The 18,575-nt window shown below is 36.2% G+C and overlaps 1 protein-coding gene across 9 annotated transcripts in view; it reads right to left on the bottom strand.

The window, feature by feature from the left end:
* The window catches only part of ELP4 (elongator acetyltransferase complex subunit 4), a 239,262-nt gene that overhangs the window by 115,193 nt on the left and 105,494 nt on the right, over positions 1-18,575 (bottom strand). For all 9 annotated transcript variants that reach the window (XR_011495973.1, XM_044751764.2, XM_044751762.2 and 6 more), the window contains exons 8-9: positions 12,505-12,613; positions 9,228-9,334 (exon numbers count right to left, since the gene is read on the bottom strand). Coding sequence is in view for 8 of the 9 variants with exons in the window: in XM_044751764.2 (XP_044607699.1) it covers positions 9,228-9,334; positions 12,505-12,613 (216 nt within the window). In the remaining variant the exon portion in view is untranslated. The remainder of the gene's footprint in view (positions 1-9,227; positions 9,335-12,504; positions 12,614-18,575) is intronic.

Here is an 18,575-nt window from a genome sequence, read left to right as displayed (position 1 = left end):
CGTTAGTGGTTAAGAGCACAGGCTTTGGAATAAAACGGATTTGAATTTAAGTGTCATTTCTGTCGGTTATTAACTCTGTGACTTTGGGTAGGTTAAGCTGCTTGATCTCTCTGATCCTTAAGTCTCCTCATTTGTGAACTGCAGATACTAACAGTGTATGGTAGCTGCGAGATCTGTGAGGCAATGCCTACAAAGCACATGCAATAGCCCAGACCCCTGTGAAACACTCAATAACACTTTTTATTTTTCTACCAATAATAATTAACAGGGCTCCTGAGCATGCTAACTTTCCAGTGTAATTCTGCACAGGGAGTGAGAAGATCTGGGTTAATACTGGCCCCACCACAGCTCTATGACTTTGGGAAGGTTACATAACTCTTTATATTTCCTTACCTTAAAATGTGTGTAGTCCAGAAATAAACCCACACATCTAGCTAAATTTTGACAAAGGAGCCAAGAACGCACAATGGAGAAAGGACAGTCTCTTCCATAAATGATGTTGGGAAAACTGGACAGGTGCACGCAAAAGAATGACCATCATCTTATACCATACACAAAAATTAACTCAAAATGGACTAAAGACTTGAATGTGAGACCTGAAACCTTAAAACTCCTAGAAGAAAACAGAGAAAGAAAAAAGAAAAAAAGAACAGGCAGTACATTCTTTGACATGGGTCTTAGCAGCATCTTTTTGAATATGTCTCCTCAGGCAAGGGAAACAAAAGAAAAAATAAACAAATGGAACTACATCAAACTAAAAAGCTTCTGTACAGCAAAGGAAACCATCAACAAAATGAAAAGACAACCTAACACCTGGGAGATGATAATTGCAAATCATATATCCGATAAGGGGTTAATTTCCAAAATATATGACAAACTCATACAACTTAACAACAAAAATACACTCTGATTAAAAAATGGGCAGAAGATGTGAACAGACATTTTTCCAAAGAAGATATAGGGATGGCCAATAGGCACATGAAAAGATGTTCAACATCACTAATTATTATGGAAATACAAATCAAAACTACAATGAGATATCACCTCATGCCCGTCAGGACAGCTATTACTAAAAAGACAAGAAACAACAAGTGTTGGAGAGGATATGGAGAAAAGGGAACCCTCATACACTGCTGGTGGGAATGCAAACTGGTGCAGCCATTATGGACAACAGTATAGAGATCTTTCAAAAAATGAGAAATAGAACTACCATATGATCCAGTTGTTCCACTTCTGCGTATTTATCCAAAGAACAGGAAAACACTAATTTGAAAGATATATTTGCACCCTTATGTTCATTGCAGCATTATTCACAAGAGCCAAGACTTGGAAACAACCTAGGTGCCCATCAACAGATGAATGGATAAGGAAGATGTGGTGTGTATATATACATACGTACACACATACACACACACACACAAACAATGGAATACTACTCAGCCATAACAAAGATGAAATCTTGCTATTTGCAACAACATGGATGGACCTTGGGAGCATTATGCCAAGTAAAATAAGTCAGATGGAGAAAGCCAAATACCATATGATTCCACTCCTATGTGGAAGATAAAAAAACAACAATGACAAACAAACACACAGGTATGGAAAACAGACTGATGGTTACCAGAGGGGAAGTGGGTGGGGGGAAGGGGAAACGGGTAAAGGGGGACATTTTTATGGTGACGGATGGAAACTAGACTTTGAGTGGTGAACATGATACAGTCTATACAGAAGTTGAAACATAATGGTTTACACCTGAAATTTATATAACGTTATAAACCAATGTGACCTCCATAAAAAATAAATAAAAAAGAAAAAATTGCATGTAATAATGCCTATGGCAAGAGTTCCTGTCAGGATCAAATAAGAATTAAGTACGGCAATATATGTGAAAGCACCCAACACAATGCCTAGAAAAAATGAGATGCCTAATACATGCTTTTAAATGTTTCAAGTGTTAAAAAATGTGAGTTACTGTAAAAATAGAACTTTAACATTTTAACAAATATTTATGGAACACCTATGAAATGTGCTCAGGATTTAGCTGCAAACAAGACAGACTATGTCCCTACTCTTTTGAAACTTACGACAGGTAAGGTTGAGTGAGGTTGGGAAATAAACTGATAAACAATCGGAGTAATATGTAAGTGGGTTACACTAAGAATTAAGACAGGGCACATGATAGCAGGTAACTAAGTGAATACTTCAGATGCACCAGTCAGGGAAGACCTCTCTAAGAAGGAGACTGAGACATTTAACCTACAATCCAATGACAAGAAGAACTCTTGAAAGTATTGGAGGGATGACCATTCTGGGAATTTGTTGTGCAACGGCAAAGGCAAATGAGGCAGCACTAAACTTAGGACGTTTTAAATACAAAAGTATCCCCAGAGCTACCGCATCAATCACAAAGCTCAAGGACACCATCTTTATTCAGCCCCACTGTGTATTTATTACTCTTCCAGGTACCCTGGAGGAGCTCTCAGCAAAATACATGTTCTTACTTCTAGGAACTTAAAAATGCATTTAACTGAGGAAATGGGACAAGCATGGTTTGTCGTCAGTTTTTGCTTTCTCTTTTTCTGTCTTCCTTAGGCATCACAGACAACACACTGTAGGAGGAAGTGTTTCAGGGAGCACCTGGAAACTGGGCAGATTCTGCTGCAGCAGCTATGCAAAGGCTTTGAGGGGATCCTTGAAGTACCACAAGATAATTTTCCTGGAGCCATAACATAGAACACATATGGAAATGCTAGTACCTGCAAAGTTTAGGAAGTTAGGAAAAGATCTTTCTCTCTTTGCATCCTTAGACGATGCTGACCTTGTATCATCCTGGTCTCAAAGGTGAGACTACAGGTACCACAAAATTTTTATGAGAGACTCATGGACTGAAGACTATTTGGCAAGATTCTAAATATTTGACCTTTGTTTTGTGCAACCACGTCACTATTCAAATATATGCTTTCCTTAAATTCTCTGAGTAAAATGTAGTATGAATTGGTACTAAAAATGGTGCAATGTGAAATATTAGACTCTAAGTTCAATTTACAAAACGACCACTTTTATATAAAAATTATTCACAGTCAAGGTGTCATAAGATATTTAAAAATATTTCTCAAAGAAATAGGATTAATTTGCTGTAGCAATTTATAAGTTTAATATCTTAGGTGTTGATGACCAGAGAGGAACTTTAAGACATGCAATAGCCAAATAAGAGTTTACTCTTCCTTCACAAATGAAGCAATGACGTTCTGCAGCCAGACTCCCAGGAAGCCTGAGAAAGGAGCACAAAAGCTACGAGGCCCTGTGCGCCCAAGGGAAAGTCAGCAAGACGGCAGCTGCAATCATCGGGATGATTCTAAAGCAGCCTCAGGCTCTTCTCAGAATGGAGACGTGGCCCTCTTACAGCAGTATTCCAACGAGTCAGAACGCAGAGCAAAGGACACTTATGCAATCACATCCTGGAAGGGCACTTCACTCAACATTTAAGTGGAAAATAATTATAAAGAAATTTCAGAAAAATTGTCAGTGAATGTAAATGACTCAGGGAAAAATGTTTTTTCTCTCAACGCGCTTAATAGATTTTCAAAGAGCTTACCACTTAGAAACAATTTCCTTTTACATTCTCCTTAAGGAATTATTAATGTAAAGACAAATTTTTATGAAGTGGTTAAGTGAAAAGTTTTGGATTCAGGCTGCCAGTAAGAAATACTCGCTCTCCCCCCGATACAGTACTATTACTTTGGAAGTTTGATCAAAGGGGATAAGCTTTCACAACATTTATATAGGAAGTTAAAAAATACTTCAAATATTTTGGGAACTTACCTAATCAGTATACTTTTAGCATGTGTCTAGTCATGTAGCCATCTTTGGTCAATCATCAAAAAATCAAAGGCAAATTGGCATGACTCAACCCTAACTTTAATCCCGCATGATTGTGTCGTGTAAGCTTGTTTGTGTGAGAGCTGCTGTGGTTTTAGCAGAGAGATTAACAACCGGACCTCAGCTGGCCCAGACCCTGCCCTGCTGATGCCTCAGGCTCTTTGAAGTCTGACCATCATACCTGGCAAAGCAGCAGTGGGAACCAGAGTGGTGTCAGATCTAATCACGTTGTCCTCTGCAGCACAGCTAACCATGGGCTTCACTAATTGGCCCAATTGCGGATTATACCTTTTGCTACAGATTCAAGACAATAATTTAGTTAAATGATGTTTTTTTTTTCCCTTATCTCTTCTAATTAAGATTCCAAAGTGGGAAGAAATAGGATTAGACAGAGTCTCAAAACTGTGTTCCTCTTAAGGTGGTATGCACTTTTGATAGGCTCACTATGACATGTGAAATATATAGAGCATAGCATTAAACCAACTTCTGGAGATTCTGTGAATCCTATATGACCCTACTATATGCCTACATCACTTGGGAATTAAAGGTCAAGTATAGGGATGGCAATATAATGAACACACTAAAATGTAAACATGTAGAAAATGACATTATCATTGTTAAAGAATGCTAATGTGGGTTTACTTCTGACAAATAACTTCACCTATATGAACAGATGCCTATGTTCCACTTAGGTTTTGTTCTTGCTAACTGCAGTATATCTGGGAACTGAAATACCAACCAATATTTGTGGAAGGCATCATTGTCAGAAAAGGTACACTGGACTATATGGTCCATCACCCTACAACTTAATAATGCTCCTGAGCCAGACATTTATATTTGAATTATTTTATTTTTGCGTCATAACTTTGAATTGACAGGTAAGTTCACCATCGCCCCCGCCTCTAGATATAGTAAATATATAGTTACCTTTCCACTTCCCATTTAAAACCTGGAAAGGCTGTTGAAAACATGGAGGCATGAAAGGAGACCAGGCACCAAGCTACCACGCAGTGCTCGAGACTGTCCAACACATCAGAGGGACTGACACCCTCGTACTTCGCAAGAGGCCATGTTATTTCAATAAGTAAAAATTTCAGATCATTCTACTAGATCAAGTACACTGTAGTATTATATAAGGCTAATTTATACTGATGGCTATACTATTCTGGTCTTAAGACTTAAGAATAAATGTTCTAAGTAAGTGCATCAAACATAACAGTTAGTTAATAAATGCTAGTTGATCAATTATTCTGTGAGAAAAAGTTCTTGGTGATTGGAGAGGTACTGAAGTCCTGTCCTCTGGATTAGGGGAAGAGCAGTACAAGACAACCTTGATTAAACTTGATTTACTTTGATTTTCTAAACTCTCAGTATTCATTTAGTGTACAAGATTCGCATAAATACACTATTTATGATAATTACTATTTTTGGACCAATTAAAGCCTACAGAAGTATTGTTCATCCTTATATGGAAAATTTGCAGTGAATGGTATATGTCTTTCACAGATTTCAGTGTCACCCAGTAACCACAATTTACCACTGGGACTTAGAAACATTAGAGCTGGAAAACTGTCCCATTACCAAAGCAGAAACCCTGTTTATAATAAACTTAATAAAGGTTGGAACTGTAATAATATGTTATTATCATTTATATTAGAAAATTAGATTACTATGTGTCAAGATATGATCAAGCTGAACGTTACAAAATCAAAATAGCAAAATAATATCAAATGCAAGTAAAAAAGCTGCTGTTAGGCTGTCATCAAATTAAATGCAGCCACATTTCAAATTCCACCAAATCTTATTGGTTTATATATCATAATTATATCATAATTACTAATAGAAAGAAAAAATTGGTTAATGCTAATCCCAGCATTAGAGAAGCAAAAATTACAGAAACTAAAGAAAATATAAGTCTAAGCAATTATTTCAGCTTAGAAGTGAGGCTATGTACCTAAGTTACACATCTTACAGAACTCCACTGTGAAGGGAGTATTATAGGTCACTTGATCAGTGGAACTTATATAATATGTATAGCTGTATTATTTGGACTATTTTTAAAACTCCATAATTTATCTATATTACATATATTTCAGCAAAGATTTTATTATCTACTAAATCTATGATTCTATTCTTACTTCTGGGATACATACAAGGATGAAAAAGACAGTTTCTGTATATTGAATCTATTATTACATCTTAGGAAAGCCTTTTGCTATAAAATATTTCATCATTATATAGAAAATACAAACATAAGGCCAAGGAATAAGTAGTATATTATGGTTAATCAAATATGCTAGAGAGTTACCAAGTACAGTTTACAAGGATTATCAATTTTCAAAGAATTGGAAAGCTCTTTCTTTTAACCTGAAGCCATATTGAAGCAACCTGAAACTTCCTCTTTTACTTATCCAGGGTGCTTACCAGGATTTTGGTGTCATGATTCTGGATATGATTCTGCTCTGGCTTTTGCAGAGGGGCTAATTTATAGAGCTTTATAGTTGGTGAATACTAGGTAATAGTAAAAATTTACTGTGATTAGATAAATGCTTCCACTTGAATCTGGACAATACCAATCCACAACCCAAAAAGGAAGAAATACTCTCCTCCAAATCACTTGAAGAATTTAGAGATTACTGGTTAAAGTTGCTCTACCTGTTAGAGGCCCTTGGTGGCTGTTAGTAAAAATATATTCAGTTTTCATAGATAAGAATGGCAATGATTTAATCAATCAAAGAACAGGTACCCTAAAAATAGAGATGAGGGTGTTTGCCTGTTTCTTTTGCCCCTTGTTTCCAACCATGGCACCTTTTAAGACCATGTGATGGGCAGTAAATTCCAGCATGGAACAATCTACCTGCACGGAATCAGAAAAGCTTTTTCTGCTTTACCTGCTAAACTACCTTTCCCTCCTGCAAGTAAGATGCAGACTCAATCCTGGTGTACTACAGCCTCAGACTTGACAGACAAGGAGAGCGAACATGTTTTTTAAATATCAGGGCAATTTTAAAAAATATTTATTTGTCATGCATATTAAAACACTGCCACTTGATGGATAATTTTTCCCCCAATAAAGGAATCCTCTTGTTTCCAGTTTCCATAATATATCACCAAAGACTTGGTTTCTGTTTGGATATGCATTTTACAATGTACAATGCTATATTAAAAGCATTTAATCCTATGTGAACCACATGGTTTTATCCTGTTATAATTATACCTATATGTACTTCTATTAGGTTTGTTTGATTCTTTAATTTATATTTTTTCTCATCATCAAATTGAATTTTATGGCATAAGTAAATAAGTTACTTAGAATGTGTTTTACCTGTATTTCTCTATATAAAAAAATTGTATTGATTATGAAAAAGGTAAAGGATTTGATCAACTTTTTAAAAAACAACCATGTACTTGTGTTTTGTTTTCAAATATTGCTGTGCAACCACAGGGTGACCAATTGTGATGGTTCTCTTAGTTTAGAATAGTGGGAAGAGAAGACCGGAAACAGAACAGAGACCTGTGTGGTTAATGAAAGATCTTTTATCCACTCCAATGGCAAAATGTGGTCACTTTTAGAACCTGAAGTTATTCAAAGGACAGGGCCCCCTTGACATTATCTAAGTCCTTTATTTCTACCCCCTCATCCCCAAAATAAGACCCAGTGTGTGTGTGTGTGTGTGTGTGTGTGTGCGCGCGCGTGTGTGTGTGTGAGAGAGAGCGAGAGAGACAATAAACACGATTCACATTGCTGTGCTACTCTTCTCTCTGGGTGCAACATTTTTTTCACCAGGCAATCTCCTTGCTTAGTTCATATGGTGACACACATGATACCTTAGACCTGATTGTCACAACATTCATCTCGGGAAAAAGGCATCACATGGAACAAAAAAACTTATAACTTTCATGAAAAATACAAATTCAATTTAAAAGAAAATGACGAGGCAGGCTTTTCTTGCGACACTAACAACCGTAACTTTATCCCTCTAGAAGTCTGAATGTCGTGGTAAACTTCTCAACATTCTGTCAGAAAAACTGAAACAATGTTTGAACAATTACAGTGCTAGGTTCCATTTCAATGGTTTCTTCTGAGAACTAAAGCAAATTAGCTCAAGAGTCAGTATTTCCACCCTCTGGTTCTTGTGGCTTTAAGTGGCTTTTGAAGGGAGCACCCAGATGAGGCACTTCTCACACTCCTGCAGACACGACCTGCTCGAAGAACTGGCTGCCTGATTAACTATTAACTGCTCTCAATAGGATTAGATAATTAAGGACATCGATGACCATTAATTAGGGGGAGGGCACATTAATTTGTCACTGGATAGGGCCCTTACAATGATTTATAGGTTAGTGCTACTTGCAAATGTGAAAGGAAAGAGAAAAAGAGAGAGAACCATTAAGTCACCTTATCAAGTGGCCAGCTCAAGAGGGCAGAGGGTCAAAAAAGGGCCAAAGTGGTCACTTAAGGGTGAAGTCCCAAACACCAAAGCAGTGCCAAGCCACATTGACCATCATTTGGTGATGAAGTTAAAAATATGCTAATTTATTGGTGGCAATTCTCTCTTTTTATGGTTTCAAGCAGTTAAGACAAGTGGCCTGCTTAAGAGCTTTTCATTTGAAAAGAGATTAAACAAAATGGTTTGTCAAGGCTGCTTGGCTGTTTTATGTCTTTGTTAAAAAAAATTGCACCCACTATACTGATAACTATCACACCACCCAAAAGCCATCTCTCTCTGAGCATTTATTTCCTTAATAAATACATCAGCTCTAATTGCTTAATAGTGCTATGTTCATTTGCTCTTCAGCAAGATTAAGTTGAAATAAATCTTTTGTACTACTACTTTCTGTCCCTATTGCTTGCATAAAGGTCACAAAAAAGGTTTAAGTTTTATAGAAAATTTACATAAAGACAGTGGTGTAAATTATACTTTGTCTTATTCAGCATGGAAAGCAGAAAGGTGATTTCACTAATAGTAAAGAAAACTGCTTTTAGAATGTAGATAAGGAACACAATTGTGGGTAGCATTCACATTCCACACACAAATAAGCACAGCTCATTAACATTGAATTAAATATGCTTTGGAAAGCCTCGGAAATATCCACGTCACACTTATAAGTTTAGAACTTACTTTTAATAGACATTTGAAACAAAATCATTTGCTGTACTCTAATGATACCCCATTAAAATAAAAGAAAAAGTAGGATAGTCTAAAAAAATTATTTTGTTACACCAAAAGAACTTAAAAATATGAAACATCTTCTAAGAATTGCACTAACGTAAAAAATACATATTTGTGTAAAGAGATACTATTTACCTCAAGACTGTGAACTGAAACATAAAAATTCTCTCTTACCTCAATGGTGAATAGCTTCCTTCTTAATTTGAAAGCTAAGTCTTTGACATCTGATACATCACCAATCAAATTATTAAGTCGAGGAATCTGCCGTATATGAATCAAACCTTGTGGGAAGGAAATTAAAAGAAAAAAATAAAAAAGGCTGTCTTGGATGCATAAATTAAAGAGGCTTACAGCAGAATCCTGTAAATTTACACACAAGCATCCTCCCCTTTTAAAACTGGAGCTTACTACCAGGAGCAATGAAGCAAACGGTGTGATTATACTCAAGTAATCAAGCAGAATAAGATAAACAGAAATCCTTGAGCGAGGAAAACTAATTGCACTTTGGTACAGAAGTGCAGATGTAAAGAGGGGCCTTAATACTTGTCAAAACTACGGCCGGTTTGCGTGCGATTTTCTCTTGTGTTTACAGTAAGCAAATATGGCTATCACCTTGCACGCTGCCCACGGCACCACTGACTGATCTTTATTTTATTAAATGCACCAGTAAGCAGGCAGCAAAACAAGGCTTATGGGTTACTGACAACTAGTGAAGCACTAATGACAATATTTCATTTTCTATCTTATTAATGACTTGAACAAACCATTGAAGAAACTACATTTCAGAGCACACTCTAGGATCAAACATTAACCCCTATGCTATCCCAAGACACTCCTTTCTGTGCATGTCAGACCTTGATGTAGCTGTTAGAAGCTTTGTAACACTGCTAGGTAAACCACAAGCTCTGGCCTCTCGTCAGCAGAAACACTTGCTAATTTTTTCTGACAAGAGCACTGGATGGCTTTTGTGCAGCTTAATGCAGTTTCTGTCTACACTCGGGGTCATCTGCCACAGTGAAGACATGGCAGACTCTTAGTGCATCTCTGCCTGACTCAGCCCATATTTAAAAACCACCATCCCAAAGACACTGACCCCTAAGAAGGCAAGTCCAGATTTGAACAAACTAGATAAATCTTATTTACAAAACTGCTTCTCTAGTGTACGGTTTTGTGTGTGTTTGAATGCTGAATAATGTATTAGTTCTAGCTTAACAGGGTAAACCTCCAGGTGCTTAACTTTAGAAACGGCTCCTTCAAAAATAATTGGACTAAAATACTCAACTTAATTCTTTAAACTTAAAAAAATGTAAAAGATGTTAAGTAGACAGCTTTTAGACACAAATTAACAATATTTAATACAGGGCTATTTAGTGAAATATATTAAAGGTAAGCTCACCAGACTTTGGTTTGCACTTCTCATCTGAACTCTGCACGTGCTTGTTTAGGTAACTACTAAATCAGGGGGCCTTAAAGATGAAGGAATGATTCATAATGTCCTTCTTATTAACAGAAAGTGTACTAGTCATCAGAACCACCCCCTCCTCTGTGGGGAATAATTTATTAATTCAGAGATTTCAGCACAAGAAATCATAGTCTTTCAACCCCTGAAATGTTTTAATCAAAATAATATTTGTTTAATATAAAATATAATTTCATTAAATCTATAAGGTCATAATACTTACAAATGATACTCAGATATAATTTGTTAAGGTAATATTTAACTTGAATTGTTTTAAAAGAAAATGGAAATAATAATAAAGAAATAATTTATGCAGTTATAAGATAGTTAACTAAGTCCTGGGGATGTAAGGCACAGCTGGGGACTAAGGTTAACAATAATGTGCTGCATATTTGAAAGCTGCTAAGAGAGTAGATCTTAAAAGTTCTCATCACAAGAAAAAAGTCATAACTCTATGTGGTGATGGATGTTAACTAAACTTACTGTGGTGATCAATTCACAATATATACATCTATCAAATCATTATGTTGTACACCTTAAACTAATACAAAGTTACATGTCAATTATAGCTCAATAAAAATCTTTAAAAAAGAAAAAAAGGAAATAGTTTAATCTTAATAGCTCTCTTACTATCATAGTGACAATAATATACTAAATGAACTGTATACATATGGGGTTAATCTGAGTACATACCAAAAGCACACTTATGCAAGTAACTGATCATAAGGCAAATTATTTTACGGAGCTTTTGTTCATAGCTTATACTTTCTAGACTTTTAAAAAAACACTTGATTGTTAGATTGTGCTATTTTATTTTTTTAAAGGTTGTATGCTGACTCCTTAACACACTGGTGATTATCATATAAAGTATCTTATAATCTTATTTTGTAGAATCTAGAAACTGCCACAGTCCTATGATCACAATCTTGTAGCAGGCTGCAAATAAGCTATTCAGTCTTTAGACTAGAAGCTTCCATGGAAGTATAGTATTCCACAATAATAACAGCAATAATTAACATTCACTCAGCAGAAGTAAACAGGCAAAACTCTTACGCACCACACTCTACACTCAGTTTACAGCTAAAACACACATAACTACTAAGGCTTTCTTTTTTTTTTTTTTTTTTTAAAGATTTTATTATTTCCTTTTTCTCCCCAAAGCCCCCCGGTAGATAGTTGTATATTTTTCGTTGTGGGTTCTTCTAGTTGTGGCATGTGGGACGCTGCCTCAGCGTGGTCTGATGAGCAGTGTCATGTCCGCGCCCAGGATTCAAACCAACGAAACAGTGGGCCGCCTGCAGCGGAGCACGCGAACTTAACCACTCAGCCACGGGGCCAGCCCCTACTAAGGCTTTCTTATTGCAATAGTTCCATGGAACAACTTTCATTAAAAAATCCCCAATTAACCAAACGACTAAAATACGATTAAAAGCTCCAAAAAATATAAGTAAAAAGTCTGATTAATTGATCTGTGATTATACTAGGGCGGCAATATTTTAAAATTTGTTCAAACTCAAACAACAGAATAAGCAGAGAAAAGTCCAAATACAATCAAAGATGTTCACTTTCTGAAAATGTGATTGACTAGGACTTTTAAATATTATACAGTATGAGTTCTGTTTATCATACAGCTAAGCCTTGGAAAGTATAAGCTGCTACACAAAGCTGTTATTATTAGAATTAATGATATTTCTCTCAAACAGAGCTAATAAGCACAGCTGTTTTCATGGCAACTTGAGGCCATTGGGACGAGATGTGTGTCTGACTGAGCCTCAGTACCTGGGTTTGAGTCCTCGGTCACCGCAGGCTGTAGTCTTAATGGAGTTTGGGGACAAGCTGCCATGAAGACTGGCCAGGAATGGAAACCATTTAGCAGAAATACTATAAAGTAAAATTCATGCTACTTGACAGTAGATTTTATGACTGGACAAGATGCTTCCAGGGGCCCTAGGGGCAGCCAAGCCACACTCTTCTACTGAAGGAGCTGCTTACCGTGATACTCCTGATATAACGGGTTCGTTTCTCTCTCAGAACCAATAAATGATTCTAGACCAACGACTGTATCTGACAAGTTTGTAACACGAGCAATGACTGCTTTATTCTGTAAAACAAGGAAACAAAACACTCATGTTATGTTTAAAAATATAACATCTATACAGCGCCATTATGACATCTCAATGACAAATTGTAGAGGAGACAGACTATCAACATAGAGAAATAATTTGAAAGTTAAAGCTACCACAGGCCGAAAACTGGATGAAAAGATGGCCTAAACTGCAAAATCTTGCCCGTGGAGGTCGGACATTCTGATTCAAAAAGCTGAGGGGGCATACCTTAGCTTTGTCAGGAAACATAAACTGACGATTTCTCTCTGGCCTTAAAGGGCAAGGCTACCTTTATTTTCATACGCTATTATTTTTCAAACTACTTGACCCATTGCCTGTGGGAAAGTCTAACAGACATCAGGATTGAGAAGAAGTAGATAGTGCAGGATATGGTGTTAAGTCAAGTCCCACTAGCATCTGTCAACGGGGACCAGGTCCCAATGCTCCAACAGCTGAGGTCCTCTGTACCCTGTCAGAAAAATGGAAGGGTCCAGCTAAGAGATGCAGCACGGCTAGCTCTGGAGTCTCTGTTCTCTCTTTCCAGATGCTGCTGTTTGGCTCTGGGATCACAATAAAGGCAAAGTGAGGATGGTAGATGACTAGCATTAGACTAGTGGCCTACCTTTCCTTCCCAATACAACCCAACACAAGGAAAATACTGCTAAACAATACATTGCAAAAAAGGTCACATTTTAAGGAGCTGAAGTTCTAAAATACCCAGAATTTCACACCATAAAAATATAATCATTGAAAATATGATCATTAAATACCCTGCAGGTTTTCTTAAATTATTTTATTTAATAGAAATTCAGTATTTCTTTTAGCCCCTGACAGGATGGTAGGACAGTAAACTGTTTTACATGGTACACATCTTAGAAAAAGTTTTGCTCTGAAGATCTAGATAAGTTGAAAATATTGTGGTTTGTAAAATTTTATAATTTTGAAACTCCTTTTATACACTGGTTATGTCTAACAGTTTAAAAGTCATCTTCAAAAGAGGGATGGGAAATGTAAAACATTTAAGAAAATTTATCAGTCTGATGTTACGTCCCCTGTTAAAGTCCAAATATAACAAATATGTTCACTTTTTGAAAACATGATTGACTACGGAGCTTACTGGTATTCCTCTGTTTCTTAAGTCCTCTTGTAAAGATTGCATAGGAATGAAGAATATGAGGGCCAGTGGATGTTATCTGACTCGGCCTGAAATACACAGTAGCCTCTGTCACTAAATATTACATGAAGTGACAGGTTACCTCACACCTAGGACAGCATTTGAAACTCCTCCATAAGTAGAAATGTGTGTTACATAAGGAATGTTTCAGCCTTTGAATCAGTGCTCTTAAAAGGAACCAGTAAAAATAATTATCCTTAATTGTCTTTAAGTCTTTCAATCACCTGGGTACCAAGTATAGAAAGACAAACATAATTTGGAAATGCCCATTTTTTCTAAGGCCATTTTTCATTCGATGGTGAGAAAATAATCCAGATTGATTCCTTACTTTCAGTTCTATGCCACAGGGGACGGTCCTCCTCCAGGAATAACAGGGGCTTCAGAGGCCATAAGCATGTTCCTCTCAATATTTCTTTAGCCAAAGACCATTATATCAAACTCATCCAGGTTGGGTTTCAGCCAGTTATTCTTCACCCAAACAAAAATGTCTGCCAGACATTCCAACAGCTGGGAGACAGTTCACAATGAGTCGACTTGAAAATGATTCATTGTGCGAGTTTTGAACAATGTTGGGGTAGGGGTGGGTTGTGGCTGGGGTGGTGTGGAGGGTGAGAACAAGTGGGAGAAGAGGAAAAGCCATGTGGTTCTCCCGCTCAGAAGAATCTTCGGTAAGAACCACCAGCAGGCTCTTCTCATTTCATTTTAGGATAAACTCAACTGGGAAGAGCTCTCCCGTCATGGACCCTCAGATGAACAAGCACTTGTAAAGGCCACTGGCAGTGTTTCTTAATCAAAAGGTCAGATTTCCTTTGTCTATAAATAGAAGACTAAGGCTTTGTATCTAAATAGCTGAATCTAAAATGATAAAAGTCAATTTTTGTGAGAACTCAACTATACAGAATTTCAGTGATATAAACTAGGGCTTTCTCAATTCTCTGAATAACAGACGCTGTGAGCTGTAGGATGGGATTAATCTCCATTCTAGCTGTATACAAGCAGGGTCCTGTGCCTTTAAATGGCCAACCTGACATCTGTTTACTTCAAAGAAGGTTTTTTTCCTTAATTTAACGTTAAAATTTACTAATAAACCTCTTACCATCTGTAATGTTTGTCAACTTCATAGGTCTTTTTAAGGCAATTTATGGGAGATTAAAAAATATTAATTATCCACTTTATAGAGGAAAACTAATAAATTCCAAATATAAAAGATGTGTATGGCTTAGATTTAAAAATCTCACAAATTCATTTATATATTTCATTTGTTACATTTCTACGTTCCACAGGGTTACATTACAGTTATTAACTGCAAACTACAGTGTACTTGAAAAGCTTTTGTGAAGTATTAGAACAAGGGTAAACTTTTAATCATTACCGTAAAATAAGTTATATTTAACAATGACCTTACTGCTTTCCGCACAGCAGTTTTGGAAAATAGTCTATGTAATGTGGGAAGCCAGATTGTGGAAGTTGTATAGATATCTGAAAAATGTCTACGGAATAAAAAGCACTGGAAATTATATAAAAATAACATCTAAGTTCCCGACTGACATAACCTTTGTCTTAATTATAAACTCACTCAGTCTTCCAGTTATTTGCAGGAGCATAAAAGACATTTGAGAATGTAAATGCACGTGTTTTTTAAAAATCTAAAATACTGTTAGAGATTACCTCTGTACCTCTAAGATCCATAGGGACTATGGTGTATTGATGCAATCATGTCTTAAAACCACTTGTGCCAAAAGATCTTTCAAATCATAATATTAATACTAAATGGTCTTTTAGATAAAGGTAGGTGAATTTTCTTAAAGAATCTAAAATTAACAGCTTTAAGAAAATCCTTAAAAGCATAATAATCACAATTCACTTCAGGAGGAATACACTGTGGCCAACAAACTGTCATAAAATAAACCTCAGTGCTCAGAAAGCTTTAGCATAATGATCTGAGCAGAGGCCTTGAAGCGGGGCTTCCACATTCTCATCTTAACACATTCTAAGTGTTTTTATGTTATTAGCCAAGACGTGAAACCTTCTTGGTCTACAGTCTACGTAGTTGGAAATGGAGAAGTAAAGGCATCTGTGCATCAATTACCTAGACATAAATTCTGGATAGTTTTTGTGTTCATTTTGAAGTTGCTACATTACAGTTTCCACTAAGAAACATCTGAGGAAGGACATTCAAGATTCACCAGTAGGAGTAAATTAATGGTTATACTTCAGCATGGCATAATCACATCACCCAAGTATGTACAATGATATGCCGCCCTCCTTCTCGCCCATCTGGATGTGAAACTCTAGGATGGCTCAAAAATCCTTCTTATACCAGACAAATCTCCCTTCACTCCTGGGGCAAAGTTGTCAGCTCTGGATGGCAGCCAAGACATGGCTAGGAGGGAAGCCAGGAGAGAGGAGAGCCGGTGTCCAGGAGTCTTAGGAGTGTGCTGGCAGTCTCAAACAGCATTGGATTAAGTCACATAAAGGGTTCTTAAAACTTTCTATCGCAGTGCAATTTCTCAATTAATTACTTAAATTTAAATCCTGTCAAATGTTGTTGCAAATAGAAAAAGCAAATCAGATTGTCCAGTCTACTACCTTCTTACTCCAATTTTAATCTCACAAAGACCCCAGAGTTTTGTTTGGATTGCTCCTTGTTTGGTCTCAGAGAACGTTTCCTGTTCGCTTTTATGGAATGATAGTCTCTTTTTCTTAGGATATGCCAAATCCATTAGATGGATTGTAAATAAAGGAAGATTAATTTAAGGCTCCCTTCCAATTCAAAAATAAAGCAAAAACTAGGAACGTTGTTATGAGATAAAAATTCAACTACTGCCATATAAAGCTCCTTGCATTTTCTAATAAAAATGCTTGAGATACCTATTTAGAGTAACCAAGTAACAGTGAGAACACCTCAAGCTCTGAATATTTCCTTACCTTTTGGGCCTCATTATCTCAACAACAGATATAGCTTCTACCAATACAAAATATACTTTCAGGAAAGATTTTTGACAAAAGAATTCAAAAGTAATTAACCAATCACTTAATTATCAGGAAGCTTGAAAGGAATAAACCAACTGATATGAAGCATTTACGTGATGCCTCAAAGAAGAATCAGTCTTTGGGGTCCTCAGATAGGAAAGACAGCAGAGACACACTATGAAGGGCAGGGCTCCCGCTGGAGTGTGGCAAAGGGCCACAAGAGCATAAGAGCACTGAGAGCAATGTCGAAAAGCCAAAGACATACTGAAGTTACTCGACGTCTGACTCTACTACATGACGTGATGTGTGCTGGGGGAGGGAACCCTCACAAGAAAAGCAAGTGTGCCACTCAACAGCTCATTATAACAACATTTTCTGGAAAACGATATGTATAGAAAAACAAACATACTAGAACCTAGGACGTTTCTTTGTCATGTAATCAAAAACATAAACTTGGATAAACGGATACATCTAGGGATATTTAATGAGGTATTTGTTTTCCCATGCTTAAGTTCTTCATTCTATAGAAATTGAGACTATGAAATAATAACATTATTAATACTGTTTGTAGTTTTTTACAAACCATCCCCACCTTCTCCAGAGTTGTCATCTATTTCTTTGGATTACATTTTTATTTTATTAAAAATATTTGATAGTGGGGAAAATAATTCTGTTCATAACTGTTTTGAGTTTAAGAAGGAATATTATTTTATAAAATAAAATATATTAATAAATATCTGAAATGGTATTAATAGTTTAATGAAGGTATTAGCTTAAATCTTCCCAGATTTAACACTGAACTTTATTCAAAGTCACACACAGTTAATTTTAAAATATAGAGGAACTTTAATAAATTAAAAAATTCTAACTAACACTCTCTTGGTAGCATCATATACTGATATTAATGTAAAGAAATCATAAAACAAAAGTATTTTGGTTCCTTTTTCTAATGCTTAAAACATATCCACAAAGGAGCTAATGTCAAATATACTTTACCTTAAGGGCAAAATAAATTGCTGAGTAAGCTGCCAAATTTTACTAGGATTAAGCAATGGAGCCACGTCTTTTTGTGTTTTCTATCTGACAAAATACCTGGCATTCTAAATTTTGGTATGAAAACGTTGGTTCTTTAAAATTGAAGGTTTTTTTTAAAGAACACGATGTTACTTTCAGAAATATTACTTACATTTATACTGGCCTCAAATACTACATGCTTTGCAGAACATTTATCCAGCTGATGTTTGTGATGCAGTGGCAGGTTAAAGATACTACTAAAGTTTAAAATCAGCTTAGAATAATCCCATATTGAGTATAAAATTATAGCCTGTCATCAGGAACAGGCTGACAGAGCCAGGTCCAGATGGGGGACTGGCTGGGAAAAAAGCTGAGGCAGGTGGGAAAATGATGGGAACCTGATGGAAGACAGGACTACTCCCTCTGCTGGCAAGGCTCTCACCTGCTTGGATTTTTAACTAATGACTAGCTTTTCTTTAATTATTTAAGATATAACCAATAAATTATGTAAGGTGTTTCTTCTCCAGTTGGCTGTTCTGTGTTTGCACATTTTCAAACTCATGGTATCCTATTTTTCACCAGATTAATTTCTCAAGATATAAGGATCCAATGTTTCACCAGGAGGTCCAATTATTTACCTTGTAATTTAATTGTATCATAAACATAAGGCAATGTATAGTTGCTTTTATAATATAAGCCCTTTAAAAATTAAGAATGGTTTTGACTTATGTTTGTTGATATATATATCTTCTTGAAGAAAAAATTTCTTGGGCTACAGACTTCATAATCTCTTTCTC

Source organism: Equus asinus, chromosome 20 (assembly GCF_041296235.1).
Source record: "Equus asinus isolate D_3611 breed Donkey chromosome 20, EquAss-T2T_v2, whole genome shotgun sequence".
Classification (NCBI taxonomy): domain Eukaryota; kingdom Metazoa; phylum Chordata; class Mammalia; order Perissodactyla; family Equidae; genus Equus; species Equus asinus.
This window is presented reverse-complemented; position numbering and strand designations above follow the sequence as displayed.